At 47.0% G+C, this 18,405-nt stretch overlaps 1 protein-coding gene and 3 non-coding genes across 4 annotated transcripts in view; all 4 read left to right on the top strand.

The window, feature by feature from the left end:
* The first annotated feature begins 221 nt into the window (after positions 1–221).
* Positions 222–18,405, top strand: part of acin1b (apoptotic chromatin condensation inducer 1b) — a 28,662-nt gene continuing 10,478 nt past the window's right edge. Inside the window, 8 exon segments of the mRNA XM_014156137.2 lie at positions 222–395; positions 1,835–1,900; positions 2,216–2,327; positions 4,272–4,372; positions 4,519–5,398; positions 5,401–6,587; positions 6,954–7,030; positions 14,908–15,049. Coding sequence (XP_014011612.2) covers positions 261–395; positions 1,835–1,900; positions 2,216–2,327; positions 4,272–4,372; positions 4,519–5,398; positions 5,401–6,587; positions 6,954–7,030; positions 14,908–15,049 — 2,700 coding nt within the window. The 5' untranslated portion in view covers positions 222–260.
* On the top strand, positions 1,624–1,740 carry LOC123728810 (small nucleolar RNA U6-53/MBII-28). Its single transcript, XR_006760584.1, has one exon. It is a non-coding gene; the product is annotated as a small nucleolar RNA U6-53/MBII-28 (small nucleolar RNA).
* Positions 2,727–2,845, top strand: LOC123728809 (small nucleolar RNA U6-53/MBII-28). The gene has a single exon (XR_006760583.1). It is a non-coding gene; the product is annotated as a small nucleolar RNA U6-53/MBII-28 (small nucleolar RNA).
* LOC123728808 (small nucleolar RNA U6-53/MBII-28) lies at positions 6,684–6,802 on the top strand. The gene has a single exon (XR_006760582.1). It is a non-coding gene; the product is annotated as a small nucleolar RNA U6-53/MBII-28 (small nucleolar RNA).

The raw sequence follows: 18,405 nt of genomic DNA, 5'->3' as shown, positions 1-18,405 counted from the left end.
TTTAGTTTTTTCGGACATGATACTGTGCACTGTCTGTAAAAAGCGACAGACACATGGATAAGGCTAATTTAAATGATGGAAGATTTGTGATTTTTAGAGATGAGTTGTAGGCTAGCACACTATCGGCTGGTAACTACAGTAGGAAAGTCTCTCCACCCCCTCCGGAGACTGCCGAACTGTGACGTTGGCGGGGATTCGGAGGACGTTCGGAGGACGTTGCGACCGACGCCTGTGAGTTGACAGAGCGACAGGAAAGCAAAATGGCCGATGAAGATGTTACGCTGGATGGTAAATCGCTTCAATCGCTCCGTGTGGCGGATTTAAAAGCCGCTTTGGAGCACCGACACCTCCCTAAAAGCGGGGCGAAAAATGCGCTCATTAAGCGACTGAAAGGGGTAAGTTTGGCGCCGGTAATTGCTTCTACCGACGAGCTGGTCAAGTTAAGCAGGAGGCGAGAGTGAATTATAGGCCGTGTTTCGGGTGCGGGAATCATAATATTAGGCACTCGTACGCGTGCGGAGGATTTCAGGTCTGGCAAATTATCCATCGGTGTGTTAAAATACGTCGAACCAATTGTATAAGTGTATTTTGTGGTGCAACACACTTCAAAGTTGAGATGTGTTGCACGGACCGAACTGAAGGCCCAATCGGAGCGTGTGTTAATGTTAGCAAACTAACTAGCAGCAGTCCCTCTGTCGTCGGGCCCGCGCTCTGTGAGTGAGAGGAAAAGGGGGCAGGGTGATTGGGTACGCGCCTGCCCATATGCGCTGTTTATAGGAACATTAGCTATAGTTCGCTAGCTACGTAACTAGCTAGCTTAGTAAGGCAAGAATATTTTAGATAATTAACGTGAAGATGCTTTTCTTTTTCTCTTCAATTAGCTAGCTATATTATTTAACAAAGTAAAACATTTCCTTAACACTACCGCCACTGAAAAACGTTAGGTTTCCAGCAAACTACTGTTAGTGCTGAATATTAATTTGGACACCATCATTAGAAAAATACATTTTCCAATTGCATTATAATTGCCTCATAAGTGTCTTAACTTAGAATTGCACACAATGCTCAGCAATCACAAATAATGTCATACGTTATAACGACCCGTTTTTCAATCAGCCATGCAGTTTCCTATGCTTGTATTATGGGCAATATCCTGTGTGTAAAAATGGGCTATTCTTCCGCATTTCCAATAGAATGCAAGCTGAAGGTTTGCAAATGTCAGTGGAAGGGCGATCGAAACTGTTTGGCACTAGAAACTCAATGACCCGAGTCGATTTGGATTTACCCATCCCAATGATGCCCCTCCTATGCAACAGATCAACGATCCATTTCGCTTCTACGTTCCCTATTCAGCCTACATAGAATTAAAACGGGTCTGTTCATTAGAAGAGAAGCTGCGGAGGGCAGGACAGGACAGAGAGTATGTTTCAGAGACCCTGCTTCCGACCACTATGACGAAGTTTTGGGCATCACTTGCAGCTGGAGTTGGAATAGGATCAAGGGCTTGTTGTCCTGTCTAGGATGCTACATTTGTTGACTGATTTCATGTATGTGCCTCCAATAATTCGGTTAGTTTTGCTACAATGTAAATGTTTAGTACTGTCTGTATTGCTTTTTTCTTCTCTCCTATGATGATCCCGCCATGCTAATACTGATGCACCAGACTGACAGTGTGTCTCTGGGTGCAAGTGAGTTAAACTCACTTTTGCATACTGACTGGGTCAGTGTGTGCTGAGGAGAATAAACCAATAGCTCTTATTAGCCTGCATTTCAGTGAAAATACAACAGCATGGTTCTGTTTGTGTTTTAACCAGTAGTTTGCTCTCTGTTTTAGGCTCTGATGTTGGAAAATGTTAAGAAGACTTCCACTTCCCACATTGGGCTCCAGCCCAACTCCCAGGTAAGAGACCAAGCAATACACTACTGTTTGAAGAGTCAGTACTAGATGTAGAAACAATATTACGGAGGTTACCTGATTTGCAGTCATCGTGTTTCAGACCAGAAATGTATATATTTTTTTACCCTCAAATGAATTAGAAAATATTTCAACCTGTATCTTTCGATGCACAAAGGTGATCATTTAACCCCCCCCCTGATTGTGTCTATCATTTTAGATTGTGGTGAAGATGAGTCCTGTATCATTAAAACGCACAGATAGCCTTGTCTTTCCCTTCCCGGCTTTCTAATGCTGTGCTTATGTCCCCTGTGTGTTCAGATTGGGGAGGAGATGAGCCAGAACAGCTTCATAAAGCAGTACCTGGCTCAGCAGCAGGAGCTCCTCCGCCAGAGGCTGGAGAGAGAGGCCCGGGAGGCGGCAGAGGCCGATGGTAAGACACACACAACCAGGCTCTAATATCCACACTAGCACACTACTTAACATAGAATGCTAGTGTTGAGTGGACATTGGAACATAGTAGTCTGTTCCAATATCCACACTGAAGCAAGGTTTTGGACATGCATTGTAAGTGGTATGTGAGTTTGGACATAGAGCGCAGACTAGAACTACATCTGAACAATGGCCCTATAGCTTAGTGCAGTTAACCACTGTAGAATGATACCAATGTAGAGTGATACCAGTGAATGAATGGAGGGCAGTTAGCTTAGTGCCATTCACATCTGCATATAAACAGTGGCTTTATAGCTGAGTGCACTTGTCATCTGCATATATGGATAGTGGGCCCATCTCAGGCCTCTTGCACCATGTAATGTCCCCAAGTCCTTATTGTCTCCGATGATGATCCCGCCATGCTAATACTGATGCACCAGACAGACAGTGTGTCTCTCTGGGTGCAAGTGAGTTAAACTCACCTTCTCATACTGACTGGGTCAGTGTGGGCTGAGGAGAACTACTAGGAATAAACCACAGTAACCACTTTAATATATTTATTATTTTACCTGAAGCTGTACTAACAACTTGTCTTTATTTATTTTAACCTTTATTTAACTAGACAAGTCAGCTAAGAACAAATTATTATTTACAATGACGGCCTACCAAGAGGCAAAAGGCCTCCTGCGGGGACGGGGGCTGGGACTAAAAATGTAGGACAAAACACACATCACGATGGGACATCACAACACTACATAAAGAGAGACGTAATACCCTGACTACACCGCTCGCGTCGCGTGTGCTGCAAAATAAATGTAGAAATCTATATTATTCAATTACTGCACCCACACTGCTCGCGAGCGTCTGCGTTGCCATGGGCTAAAATAGAAGTCAGTTCTATTTGTGACGCAGATCGCGCTGCAAGTCCTGCCTCTCCCATCTCCTCATTGGTTTATAGAAGCAGATACCCACGTGCCATCTCCTCATTGGTTATACCCACGTGGGTGATTGAAAGACGGACTGTGTTGTCGGTCGTTGTGGTAATACTATGAAAGTTTAGATGCCAATCACCATATAAGTTCAAAGATGAAAAAGCCTGGAAGGAGGAGAGATGACTAGAAACGATTCGATTGACCGTTTTATGTGTGGATTAATTGTCGGAGTAGAGGACCTTGTGCATTTCAGGTAAAATAACAACTCAATGTTTATATCCCAGGACAAATTAGCTAGCAACAGCAAGCTAGGTAGCTAAATTGTCATAAATGTTTAATGCTTTTGGACCTGTCCCCAAATTAATGTAATTGGTTCAGAGTTTTTTTAAAATATTTTAACCTGTGTGTCGTGATCGCGTTTGGTGTGGGGGGACAAAATACATTTATGCACAATAGTGCACATCTGGTTTGGATTCCGTGTAAGATAACACATCATGGCAGCAACACAACATGACAACATGGTACAAACATTGTTAGGCACAGACAACAGCACAAAGGGCAAAAAAGTAAAGACGACAATGCATCACATGAAGCAGCCACAAGTGTCCGTAAGAGTATCCATGATTTTTATTTATTTTACTAGGCAAGTCAGTTAAGACCAAATTCTTATTTACAATGACGGCCAAACCCTAACCCGGACGATGCTGGGCCAATTGTGCGCCGCTGTATGGGACTCCCAATCACGACCGGTTGTGATACAGCCCAGGATCGAACCAGGGTCTGTAGCACTGAGATGCAGTGCCTTAAACCGCTGCGCCACTCGGGAGCCCCTCGATTGAGTCTTTGAATGTAGAGATGGAGATAAAGCTATCCAGTTTAAATGATTTGTATATACCAGGTTATTTTTGGTATGTTCTTGTTCTCTCCATTCCCAATTGAGTTGTAGTGCAGAGTCTGCAGACATCCCAGTTCCAAACTCTGACTCCTAACGTCTAACCTCTGTTTCCTCTCAGCAGGGGAAACAGGCCCGGAGGAGGAGGAGGAGGACGACGATGACGACGACGACGACGACACAGAGCAGGACAATGACAGTGCTTCCTACCACCCTGACAAGGTCAGTAACACATACACAGGAGCAGAAGACGCTCAAAAGCCAATCACATTCGAACGGTCCAAGATATATTTATTCTTCTATAATTTCTTGTTCATATCAGGCTAGCCAACAGTCTCAATTTCTCTCTCTCTTTCTCTTTACCTCAGCATCGCCCCATACCCTCCCAGCCCCCACTGACCCGGGCCGAGGAAGAGGAAGGAGGTGGACCAATGATGATGGGGCAAGGAATGATGTCTCAGGGTATGGGCAAAGGGATGATGTCTCGCAGACCACACTTTGGCCCAGGCTCCGTGCCCCAGGAATCCCCTGACGCCCCTGGATCCTGGATGCAGCAGCGTCTCTCACTCCACACTGGCCCCCGCCATGAGGAGCCCACCACCCCCTCACCGCCCCGCGCTGTGGCCTCGCTGTCTGTGCGTGTCCTGGGGGACCCTGAGCGCCAGGGCCTGCCACCCTCCATGCCCCCCCGCGTCCAGGCCCAGGATAATGAAGGCACCGCCCCGGCGGATGACGACCGACCCGCCCACTATGTGCTCCACCTCAGCCGCTCCGCTCGGGCAGCAGCCAGCGCCGGGGGTAACCGTGTCCAGGAAGACAGCGATGATGATGAAGATGACAGCAGTGAGGAGGACGAAGATGAGTGGGGACCTGCGGCAGGGGCAAGGAGAGGGGTCGGAGGCGGAGGAAGAGGAGGACGTTCCCCTCCCCCTCGGCCCCAGCAGCCTTCCCCCAGCGTCCCAGTGGGCCGAGAGAGATCCAGACGCAAGCTCCAGCCTCCGCAACACATCCCCCCTCAGCAGGTAGTACACCAGCCCCCGATGCAGCTCCGCCAGCCCACCCCGCCCCCCTCTCCACCCCCAGAGCTCTCCTTTCCCCTCCCCGACACCCCCAAGCAGAGCCCGCCCGACATGGATGAGGAGCCAGAAGGAGCAGGGGCTGGGGTAGCCGTCCGCTCCCCTCCAGGTGGCCTCCAGAGGCAGGACTCCGACTCCAGCTCCCGCTCCAGCAGCCCAGAGCCCCTGGCCCAGCGCGGCCCGGACCCCTCTCCCTGCTCGCCCGCAAGATGGCTTCCGAGGGAGCGTTCGGGAAGAGAGGTGAGGGTGCCTCAGACGGCCAGACAGGTCCTGGTGGGGAGTCGTCCGGACCAGGAGATGGCGGTAGCAGCGTCCCAGAAGCAGGACCGGAGGTTGGGGTAGTCCTGTTCCCTGGGGCTGCTATCACCCACATCGGAGGCAGCAGCGCAGCGCACTCCGGAACTGTCCCTGTACCTGATGTCCCTGCACCAGTGTCTATGTTTGGATCAGGAGCCCAGTTCCATCCTCTCTCTCTGGTGTCTGGAGCAGCTGTCCCCAGCATCACCCTCACCGCGGAGCCCCAGGGTCCATCTGGAGAGACGGCACAGAAGAGGACTGAGAAAGAAAAGAAGCAGGTGGAGGAAAGGGAGATGAAGCAAGTGGAGAAGGAGAAACAGGAAGAGAGTGAGAGTTGCCTGCCGCCATGGAAGCACGGACGTGATGTGACGTCTGTGTCCTCGCAGTTTGGGTCTGGGGGGTCAGAGGTGCCTGCGGTGCACCAGGTGGACAGCCCGAAGAAGTCACCCTTCGACAGGGACGAACCCCTCTCCTCCCCTCCCGGCTCAACCACCTGCCTGCCTGATCTCGCCCCCAAGAAGCCCCGCATGTTCTCCGACACCTCATCCGGCTCCATGGCATCCCCTCCCAAACCTGGGCAGCAGGGGTCTGTGGTGGTGACCACCCCAGGGGAACCCCCCCTCAAACAGGAAGTCCTCATCTCAGGAGCCCAGCAGGACACAGACAACACCATAGAGGTCACTTCACCGAAAAAGGCGTCCGCGGAAAAGCCTGGATGGAAAACTGGAGGAGACATTGCAAAAACAGAGACGGAGAGTGACAGCCAGGCAGAAAAGGAGACACCGAAAGCCGCCGGCGAGACCAGGAGAAGAGGACCTGAAGAGGCTGTTGAGGTTGAGCCCATGGGGCCTGTTCTGCCCCCCTCTTACCCAGGTAAGGGAGAAGAAGAGAAGAAGCGGAAGGAAGATGTGAGGAAGAAGGAAGAAGAGCGGTGCAGGCAGAGGAAGAAGGCGAGCGACAGGAGGTCATCCCCCTCCAGCGGCGACTCTTCATCCTCCGACTCGGATTCTGGATCCTCTTCATCACGTTCCTCTGGCTCCACCTCCTCCCGGGACAAAAAAAAGGTTAGTGACTGGCTAATCCGGATGTCAATCAAATCTTTCTCTCTGCAATGACAAGCTGCCATCACTCTTCAGTACTAGAGCAGTGTAGACGTTAGTCTCCGATGATGATCCCGCCATGCTAATACTGATGCACCAGACAGACAGTGTGTCTCTCTGGGTGCAAGTGAGTTAAACTCACCTTCTCATACTGACTGGGTCAGTGTGGGCTGAGGAGAATTACCCAGCAATCTTTCTTGACATGCTTTTATTTGGTCATATAAAAAGGGGGTTCTTTACTGCTACAGAAGTGGCGTCTTGCTTTTGTCTCTTAACACGGTGCTTTGATATTTTGCCATATATCATTTGCTCATTCTATTTGTTTCTCAGAAATCTGTCCCAGGAAAAGGAAGAGGGCATGAAAGGAGAAGACTGGAAAAAGGAGGAGAGAAGAAACAACCTTCCAGGTCAGCCATAATACCATTTGAGTTGCTCTCACAACGCACACAGTCCTTGCGGTTCTGTACACACACACCCACCAGGGTTTCTGTTAGCCGGTAATAGCTGGATTTTGTCTGTTGAAAAAAAAGAATTGCCGCCGGTTGATTTTAATACGTTTGACTGGTCATGGTTAATTTGCAGCAATTTAATTCCACTAAATGATGCGTGTGTATATTGGTTATGTATCTGGGGCGGCGGGTAGCCTAGTGGTTAGAGCGTTGGACTAGTAACCGGAAGGTCGCAAGATCGAATCCCTGAGCTGACAAGGTAAAAATCTGTCGCTCTGCCCCTGAACAAGGCAGTTAACCCACTGTTCCTAGGCCGTCATTGTAAATAAGAATTTGCTCTTAACGGACTTGCCTAGTTAAATGTAAAAAAATCGTATTTATCACACGCACAGCATACAGATGCAGAGCCCTTTAGAAGAAAATCAGACAGCACTTGTATAAGCCCAAACATTACGCCACAATTCCAAATGCAATCACGTGTTCAAACGTTTTTTGACCACGATTAAAGAGGTAATATTTTTTTTTTCTCAACTGGTAATTGAAACGCACTTCCCGTTAGCCATTTAAATGCATAGGCAAGGAAGGCAGGCTTCATCAGTGTGTCACACACCACTTTGTAATGTGCTGGAGGCAGTATGCATTTTGAAAGCATTTAGCTGCTTGTTTGAAACCTGAACATTTTACTACATATGAGGCATGTTTTACCTTGCTTCAAAGTAGCCTAGGCAAAGTCCGACACTATCCGTGGAGGCAATTATTTCATCAAGACTTCCATATGCCATTGAAACCAGTAGCCTATTTCTCTCATGTTCTATTGATTTTCAACTTGCTTTCATTGTCCTCTAGCAAAATCCACATTTGTGCGTAGCCTCCTGCCTTGTGAACTTTGCTGCGCTAATAATGTTAAGAAATAAGTTTATCAACATTTTTTAAGCTAAACGTTCTGATCTGTTGCATCATTTTTACAGAATGTTATCAGATCTTCAACCAAAACCTAATATTAGATAAAGGGAACCTGAGTTTACAAATAACCCAAAAAGTTTGACTTATTTGTGTGTCTTGCTGTGCTTCAGCTCACAGGCAGATGGTCTGACATTCTCCTGTAGAATTCTGATACAGAGCAGAATTCATGGTTCCTTCTATTAAGGCAAGTCGTCCAGGTCCTGAGACAGCAAAGCATCCCTAAACCATCACACCACCACCACCATGCTTGACCGTTGGTATGAGGTTCTTACTGTGGAATGCAGGATTTGGTTTTCGCCAGACATAATGGGACCCATCTCGTCCGAAAAGTGTATGCAAGTTTGCCAAAAAGCACCTGGAAGAACCTGGATGACTCTTGGAAGAATGTTCTATGGGCAGATGAGTCAAAAGTATACGTTTTTGGATGACGTGTCCCATTATTTATTTTTCAAGAAGTTACTTCTGAAGGAATTCGCCTGGAGGTTTTTATTCTGGGCGTAAAGCTATTTCAACATGTCCGGGCAATAACAGGCTACACTGACAACTTGAGCTTGGCTCCCAAGTTTCTAAACCATTCCAAACCATCTTTGGTATAGTGTCGACATAATGTTGGAATTGAGGAAGTGTGATCCTAATCATTATTTTCGCTATCTGCAGTAGACGTCCTACATGCCCCCCAGCTTGCAAATGTGCGCTAAACCGTGTACTTGCACTTGAGATGCATTTTAAGGCTATGGATGAGAAAGTGAACTTGTCATTTCTGAAAATGTAGTTTTGTTGGAAGGCTGCTTTTATGAACAGCAAGGGTTGCATTAAATAGACACTTTTTTACTGATGCATTTGGCAATGTTCAATTCATTGGCACAACATATAAACAAAGGCATTCACTAAAAGTTGACACATGTAGGCTCTTTATGGGCTATGCGCAGCACTGCGTTTTAAGCATCAATTGATCGATTTAGTTAGGCCTATTTTAACTCTCAAACCGCCAGGTACACCTGTCAAATTCAGACATTTCTCTCAAAACACAGGGATGTCGATTTGCACTAGATTAGTAATATAAGAGGACCGTGGACTTGTTTTTTTGGGGGGGGGTTTGCAGCTTGAATTATTACTGTAAAGTGACCGACGTGGCGGATTCGGACGGGACTTAATAATGGATATGTTGATTTGTGCTCTTGCACATAATTCCATAACCCTGTCTCCCCCAGTAAAACTAATCCCGTGTGAATAAGACTTTACACACAGGTGTTCAGAGCACGCTAGATACAGTACATTAGGAAAGTATTCAGACCCCTAGACTTTTTCCACATTTAAAGTTACAGCCTTATTTTAAAATGGATTAAATAGCTTTTTCCCCCTCAATCTACACACAATATCCCATAATGACAAAGCAAAAACAGGTTTAGAAAATGTTGCACATTGATTACAAATAAACTGAAATATGACATTTACATAAGTATTCAGACCTTTTACCTAGTACTTTTATTGAAGCACCTTTGGCAGCGATTACAGCCTCGAGTCTTCTTGGGTATGACACTACAAGCTTGGCACACCTGTATTTGGGGAGTTTCTCTCATTCTTCTCTGCAGATCCTCTCAAGCTGAATGGGGAGCATCACTGCACAGCTATTTTCAGGTCGCTCCAGAGATGTTCAGGTCTGGACTCTGGCTGGGCCACTCAAGGACATTCAGAGACTTGTCCCGAAGCCACTTCTGCATTGTCTTAGTTGCGTGCTTAGGGTCATTGTTCTGTTGGAAGGTGAACCCAGTCTGAGGTCCTGAGCTTTACTCTGTTCATCTTTCCCTCGATCCTGACTAGTCTCCCAGTCCCTGCCGCTGAAAAACATCCCCACAGCATGATGCTGCCACCACCATGCTTCGCCGTACGGACGGTGCCAGGTTTCTTCCAGATGTGATGCTTGGCATTCAGGCCAAAGAGTTCAATCTTGGTTTCTTCAGACCAGAGAATCTTGTTTCTCATGGTCTGGGAGTCCTTTAGGTGCCTTTTGGCAAACTCCAAGCGGGCTGTCATGTACCTTCTACTGAGGAGTGGCTTCCGTCTGGCCACTCTACCATAAAGGCCTGGTTGGTGGAGGGCTGCAGAGATGGTTGTCCTTCTGGAAGGTTCTCCCATCTCCACAGAGGAACTCTGGAGCTCTGTCAGAGTGACCATCGGGTTCTTGGTCACCTCCCTTACCAAGGCCTTTCTCCCCCGATTGCTCAGTTTGGCCGGGCGGTCAGCTCTTGGAAGAGTCTTGGTGGTTCCAAACTTTTTAAGTTTTAAGAATGATGAAGGCCACTGTGTTCTTGGGGACCTTCAATGCCACAGAAATGTTTTGATACCCTTCCTCAGATCGGTGCATCAACACAATCCTGTCTCAACGCTCTACAGACAACTCCTTCAACCTCATGGCTTGGTTTTTGCACAGACCAACACTGTCAACTGTGGGACCTTATCTAGACAGGTTTGTGCCTTTCCAAATCGTGCCCAATTTATTTATTTTACCACAGGTGGACTCCAATCAAGTTGTAGAAACATCAAGGATGATCAATGGAAACAGGATGCACCCGAGCTCAATTTTGTCTCATAGCAAAGGGTCTGAATACTTATTTACCTAAGGTATTTCTGTTTTTTATAAATTAGCAAAAATTCCTAAAAACCTGTTTTCACTTTATGTTGGGGTATTGTGTGAAGATTGAGTTTAAAAAAAATTGAATAAGGCTGCAACTTAACCAAATGTGGAAAAAGTCAAGGGGTCTGAAAACTTTCCGAATGGACTGTAGCTAATTAACACAGATGGTTCCATCTGTCTTCCGTAAACAACAGCTGTAACGTGGAGATATGGGCATTTGGGAACCCTAACCCTATAAAGGTGCAAAACACACCTACATGTGCGACCGGGCCGACATTAATAGAACCCCCCTGTATCATCCCTGCCTCAGTTGTCTGTAATGTGAATGTTTCTTTGGAATTTAACATGTTTAGCACTTGCTCCTGCGCCCGGTTTCCCAAAAGCATCTTAAGGCTAAGTCATCGTGAGAACGTTCCTAGGAGCATTGTTACATTTCCAAACGGCTTCCCAAAACCAATGTTTTTAACGTCGCACTTTGAACCTGCTCGTAATCTAATGCCTAACTCAGACCACTCGTTGAACAGCTAAGTGCGACGTTAGATGTATTTTTGCCTTCCCCACGTCACTTTATACACATCTCTGCTAAACATAGAAGCACATGGTTTGTCTCTCTCTGATAACTTCAGAACAAAGTTGCCAATGTCTTTGCAATTTATACAAACAAGCGACATATAAAAAGATGCTTCAAATGAAAATTGAGATGACTGCATTTAAAATAAACAGTACGGGCCCGGGGTAATCATAAAGAAATACATTTAATGTTCAACTGAGTTCTATTTTGATACTTGTAGGCTGTCTAATTTGTCTCTATTTCATGTGTAGCCCAACATGTGTGCAATGATGTGCCAAATCAGTGATTTAGTGCATTTTGATTGGGTAAGCAATTAGAATAAGCCACCTCAATATTTGCAGCCATAGGTGGTGATAGGAGCTGATCCGTCATCAGTATTGTAAAATAATGTTTGGTAAGATTTGAATGGAGAAAACTGATCCGAGATCAGTGCTCCCTTTCTTTCAATACTATAAGTATGGACACATGCTCCAACTTATCGACTGTTCTCTCTGCGTGTTGTTTTGAGAAACGCAAGTTACATCTTCGGGCCGTTGTAGGAAAGATGCATCGTTAAAGTGCTCCTAAGCTCCATCACTATCGGGAAGCCGGGCCCTGGTCATTGATCTGTGGATGGATGATTGGACTCCAGGAGTGGATGAACGTCTCATGGTAGCGATTGTGAGTTTAGGTTATAATAAAAGCAGGAAGCACCATTAGAATGTGTGTGCAGATATATTTTGTGTCTTGTCCTTTGCCAGAGGACACCGACTCTACCCGTACACTTGTTTACACTGAGATGCACTGGGGTCGGAATGCAATTATGATTACATTATTAAGACACTTTGGAGCCGGCGTGAGATATGGGTCGGAAAACGTACCTCATTGCGGCCTACTAGTTTTCCACGTTGGGCCCCCAAGTGGGGCAGCGGTCTAAGGCACTGCATCTCAGTGCTAGAGGCGTCACTACAGACACCCTGGTTTGAATCCAGGCTGTATCACAACCGGCCCAGCGTTGTTCGGGTTTGGCCGGCCATCATTGTAAATAAGAATTTATTCTTAACGGACTTGCCTAGTTAAATAAAAACGTATCTTCTGGCAACTCTTACCTCATTATCATTACGTTTTAAAGTCCATCTATGTCTTGAAGTATGTTTCATGGGTTTTATTGTGTTTTGATGAATGACATTTGGCTTAATTTCCAAATGTGGACATTTTGACACATGGATTTATTGGAAAGAAAATGTTAACTGTTTATTCCATATAGAGATGACGCACTAAATTGGCCAGAACACCATAATTGTTTAGCTTGATCCATTGTAGCTACTCTACTACTGCCAAATTCGTTGTTACAATATAGCGTCCCTTCGCTTACCGACAACAAAACGCTTACTCTCGCGACTAGTTATAGATAAGTAAGGGGCAGGGTAAATCCTCCCGCTTCGCCTTTTCCCTAACCCCAACAACAATAACCCGAAACATTTGAAATGTAAACTTCAATGGGGTGACGTCAGAGTTGGAGGTCCCAAGGATCCAGGTTAGTTTCCCCTCTCGGCTCGCTATCCAATATGGCCGCCGTGTGTGTATTGCTACTCTGATACCGTCGCAGTGCACAAACCCGGCAGCCGCATAAGGATTTCTCGTCCTCAATTTCAATCCGTGCCTGACTGGAGCAATCGATTGCGATAGAGCGTTAGGTGTCGGCGGTTCCAGCCAGACAATATGCTGTCGGAAGGGACCGAAAACGGGTAAGATGGAGAGCGAAAGGATGGGCATTACGTTGGCTTCATCGGTAGTAGCTAAGGCGCTGCCAGTGCTGATTGTGTCACGTCTCAACCGCTCGTTCACCCTGCCCGCCTGGTGCCCTAATTAAATTATCGCTAAAGTGTCGCCACATACGTTTTAACTGTCAGCGGTGGGCGTTTTAATTACTAGACTGACACGAAGCGTTACATTACATACATGCGTCGTGCACGTGAGTGTCGCTCTCCGCGTCCACGTGGGGTGTGGATCTGTCGGACTCGGGTTGGGGGAAGGGGATGGGAGATACCGTGTAACTCCAGTCACTCAACTTTACTAGTACCAGAGAATCCTTATACGCAGATAAGTAAGTAATAAAACGGGTCGTGGCTGGATCAAACGCGTCATACTGCGAATCATGCAGAAGCTTTTAAGCTTATGAATTAAATAACGAATTACTTCCTCCTTGCTCTTGACTCGTCGTAACATGTTTCAGGTTATGCTGTGTGTGTACTAAAGCTCACCTACACTCTGTGAATCCAATGGATGTTTAGGTGACATTTTCTATCTGAATGTACACTACCTGTCTCGGTATGACTTCAGTGCACGTATAGATGTACTGCATGTCTCACTCTCTGTGTGAAGCCAGTGCAGACTGGCTGTCTTACTATATGAATCCAGTGTAGGTAATGACACTGTCTCACTTGAGAAGTGGGTATGACTGATTCATTGTCCTCCACCACTGTTGTCTTTTTTGCTTCTTTTGTCAGGTTAGTTATTGCTGTGTAGAGGAGATGGTGTCAGACAGAGCCATGTATAAATATGACTCTGGTGTCAGATTAAGTCGGACGATGATAAAAAATACTGCTCATGATGTTAATGAGCAAGTGTCACCATGGGAGATCATTAATACACAAGACATCTGTTGGCAGTTGTGGATGTGTGTGCCCTTAATGTGTGTGATAATTCTCCAACTGGCTAGGCTGTCTCTTGAGGGCACTACATGGACTGCCAGTGGTCAGTGTGGAGTAAGGGTTTAATTATATAAAGGAAGAAATGGGGAGGGGGGGATGGGGGCCTCTTTAGCAAAGAGGCGGTCCTCGTCCCAACGAACACATACTCTTAATGATCACATCGGGGACCGGGTGCTCCTCCACTGCTGCCCCACTGGGGTGGTGTTCTCGTTGACATCTGGCCCCTCATAGGCCTCAGATTGCAGGTGTGTGTTAGGAGAGCGTAAGAGACACGCGCAGAACAATGACTTCGCTTTTGTTTTTGGTGTGGAGGATGTGGAAGGCTTGAGGGGTTCGAATCGGTTATCAGTCAGTGACATTAGGATGACCCTGTAAGTGATCTCAATGTGTGTACGCGTGTGATCTTTGGTTAGACAGCAGTGCATGTCTTGGTTGGTCAATCAGTGTGTGTGACTGACTGCATGAGGAGTTTGTTTTGAGGAGTATTTGTGACCTCATAGCTGGGTCGCTGGGTGTCAGTTGGCTGTATACTGGTGTGTAAGTTATTTATAGTTGCACTGTCCCAGATAACTGGCCTCAACCAACCTTCCCTTCTCCTTTCTCTCTCTCTCTCTCTCTCTCTCTCTCTCTCTCTCTCTCTCTCTCTCTCTCTCTCTCTCTCTGTTTACTGTCTTCTCTCTCTCCTCTCGATCTGTCCTCTGTGTGTGTCCGACTCTCTTTACTAGAGGTAGACTCATCCATCTAATCTTCTCTGCTTTTTGATGAGGGACACATTTTTGTTCCTTCCTACTAGATTGACCTTTTAGCTTTCATGGCTAATGGTTGTAGGTAGGACGAGACCACTTCTTTGCCGTTGTTTGTTATCTAATTTACGATGACGTTCTTTATTCAGATCTCTCTCTATCCTCATTCTCGCCCTCTTGCTCTCTCTCTCTCCTCTCTCTCACTCGCTTTCTCTCTCTCTCCCCCCTAGGGAGAAGAAGCAGTCTTCCCTGTCGGAGCCGTCCGGCCCTGGCCCTATGGAGGTGGAGGAGAGGCCAGACCCAGAGGACTCCAGGGCCCCCCAGCCCACCCCCGAAGGGGACCCAGAGAACAGTGAGGGCCGCATGGAGGAGGTAAGGTCGCTGAGATGGAGAGGTGGGGGTCTGGGAGCATGGGGATAACTCAGGGGGGATGTTTCAGGAACTAACCCCCCCTTGTCCTATGGCTTAGTCAGGTACAGGGTGTGTCCCAAATGGGACCCTATTCCCTACATAGTGCACTACCCTGTTTTGAACAGAGCCCATAAGGTGCACTATAGGGAATAGGATGCCAATGGGCACACAACCCTGGTTTGCGACAGTTAAAACGTCCGTTGATGGATAGTTGTGGATGTTTCAGGTTAACAGTGAACCAGCATACTAACCCCCTTGTTACTGTGGCTTAGTTTGATACAGTTCAAATACCCATAGGTAGAATCTTCTCTCCACAAATGGGACTTAACAAACTAACCTGACCTCTTTGAGCTAAATGTTGATTAGATACTCACACATAGACATGCCACACACATGTTATTCTATATCATTCTATATCTGGAGGTTTTCATAGAGCAGTTGCCTTAGCGACTTGACTGCAGGAGGTTCATGTCTAATGGGGTGTGAAATTAGATGTGACCTCCACACGGACTACATGCATGCCCCACATCGATGTTGTTGGGTTGTGTGTGTGAGAGGGGATGTGTGTGTGTGTGAGAGGGTGAGTCAGGGTAATCTACAGTCACATTGCTCATTATTATCACAAGCTAAACTAATACTCACACACACGCACATAAATATGCATTTAACATTTTCAAAATCCTATTATGACCATACACAGTCTCCTAATAGGCTGACCACACCGCTCACGAAATACATTTAGAAATCCATGTTATTCAATTATTGCACCCACACTGCTCGCGTGCGCCAATGAGCGTCTGCGTTGCCAAGGGCTAAAATAGAAGTCAGTTCTATTTCTGACGCAGATCACGCTGCAAGTCCTGCCTCTCCCATCTCCTCATTGGTTTGTAGAAGCAGGTACCCACATGCCATCTCCTCATTGGTTATACCCATGTGGGTGATGAAAGACGAACAAGGTCAGTGGCGGTAATGCACCTAATTTATGAAAGTTGCCAATCGCAATATAAAGTCAAGAGAAGAACAGGCCTGGAAGGAAGAGAGATGACTAGAAACGATTCGGTTTACTGTTTTATGTGTGGATTAATTGTCGGAGTAGAGGACTTTGCATTTCAGGTAAAATAACAACTCAATGTTTATATCCCAGGACAAATTAGCTTGCAACAGCAAGCTAGCTAAATAGGACAAGTGGATGCTAACTAGCTAAATTGCTATAAATGTTTAATGCTTTTCGACCTGTCCCCAAATTAATAGAATTGGTTCAGAGTTTGTTTTGATATTTTAACCTGCCTGTCGTGATCGTGTTTGGTGTAGGGGGACAAAATGTATGCACGATGGCGCACGCGCGCAGCCGGTTTGGGTTCAGAGCCATCAAGGGGAAGCAGAGTTAAATGTATTTGGTTGGCCATTTTGAAATGAGCGTAAACCTTCCTTCCCTTCTTGTTAGCCAGATCCAGTAGGGTAAACCAACAGTGTTCAGTGGCTGAACGGACCCCTCATTTTGATTAACGATAGTCCATTGAGAGAAATTCAGAGCATTCTGCGCTTTTACATATTTCTGATTATAAACTAATGTAATTGGTATTCAGCGAAGCAATTTCTTTTGAAACGGCTCACCCTCACTGTGTGTGTGTGTGTGTGGGGGGGGTGTGACCTCAGGGTTTGCATGAGTAAGGGAGAGATGCATCAAGTCTCTCCTGACTCTCTCTCTCTCTCTCCTGACTCTCTCTCCTGACTCTCTCTCTCTCTCCTGTCTCTCTCTCTCTCCTCTCTCTCTCTCTCTCTCTCTCTCCTGTCTCTCTCTCTCTCTCTCTCTCTCTCTCTCTCTCTCTCTCTCCTGACTCTCTCTCTCTCCTGACTCTCTCTCTCTCCTGTCTCTCTCTCTCTCCTGTCTCTCTCTCTCTCTCTCTCTCCTGTCTCTCTCTCTCTCTCTCTCTCTCCTGTCTCTCTCTCTCTCTCCTGTCTCTCTCTCTCTCTCCTGTCTCTCTCTCTCTCTCCTGTCTCTCTCTCTCTCTCTCTCCTGTCTCTCTCTCTCTCTCTCTCCTGTCTCTCTCTCTCTCTCTCTCCTGTCTCTCTCTCTCTCTCTCTCTCTCTCTCTCTCTCTCTCTCTCTCTCTCTCCTGACTCTCTCTCTCTCTCTCTCTCTCTCTCTCTCTCTTGACTCTCTCTCTCTCTCTGTCTCTCTCTCTCTTGACTCTCTCTCTCCTGACTCTCTCTCTCTCTCTCCTGACTCTCTCTCTCTCTCTCTCTCTCCTGTCTCTCTCTCTCCTGACTCTCTCTCTCCTGTCTCTCTCTCTCTCTCCTGTCTCTCTCTCTCTCTCTCTCCTGTCTCTCTCTCTCTCTCTCTCCTGTCTCTCTCTCTCTCTCCTGTCTCTCTCTCTCTCTCCTGACTCTCTCTCTCTCTCTCTCCTGTCTCTCTCTCTCTCTCTCTCTCTCCTGACTCTCTCTCTCTCTCTCTCCTGACTCTCTCTCTCTCTCTCCTGACTCTCTCTCTCTCTCTCTCTCTCTCCTGACTCTCTCTCTCTCTCTCTCTCCTGACTCTCTCTCTCTCTCTCTCCCTGACTCTCTCTCTCTCTCTCTCTCCTGACTCTCTCTCTCTCTCTCTCTCTCTCTCTCCTGACTCTCTCTCTCTCTCTCTCTCCTGACTCTCTCTCTCTCTCTCTCTCTGACTCTCTCTCTCTCTCTCTCTCCTGACTCTCTCTCTCTCTCTCTCTCTTGACTCTCTCTCTCTCTCTCTCTCTCTCTCTCTCTCCTGACTCTCTCTCTCTCTCTCTCCTGACTCTCTCTCTCTCTCTCTCCTGACTCTCTCTCTCTCTCTCTCTCCTGACTCTCTCTCTCTCTCTCTCCTGACTCTCTCTCTCTCTCCTGACTCTCTCTCTCTCTCTCCTGACTCTCTCTCTCTCTCTCTCCTGACTCTCTCTCTCTCTCTCCTGACTCTCTCTCTCCTGACTCTCTCTCTCCTGACTCTCTCTCTCTCCTGACTCTCTCTCTCCTGTCTCTCTCTCTCCTGTCTCTCTCTCTCCTGTCTCTCTCTCTCCTGACTCTCTCTCTCTCTCTCTCTCTCTCTCTCTCTCTCTCTCCTGACTCGCTCCTCTGACTCTCTCTCTCTCCTGACTCGCTCCTCTGACTCTCTCTCTCTCCTGACTCTCTCTCTCTCCTGTCTCTCTCTCTCTCCTGTCTCTCTCTCTCTCTCTCTCTCTCTCTCTCTCTCTCTCTCTCTGACTCTCTCTCTCTCTCCTGACTCTCTCTCTCTCTCTCCTGACTCTCTCTCTCTCTCTCCTGACTCTCTCTCTCTCTCTCTCTCTCTCTGACTCTCTCTCT

The sequence above is a fragment of the Salmo salar genome, chromosome ssa18 (assembly GCF_905237065.1).
Source record: "Salmo salar chromosome ssa18, Ssal_v3.1, whole genome shotgun sequence".
Lineage (NCBI taxonomy): Eukaryota > Metazoa > Chordata > Actinopteri > Salmoniformes > Salmonidae > Salmo > Salmo salar.
The sequence above is the reverse complement of the archived record's forward strand: the minus strand, read 5'-3'. Positions and strand labels throughout refer to the sequence as shown.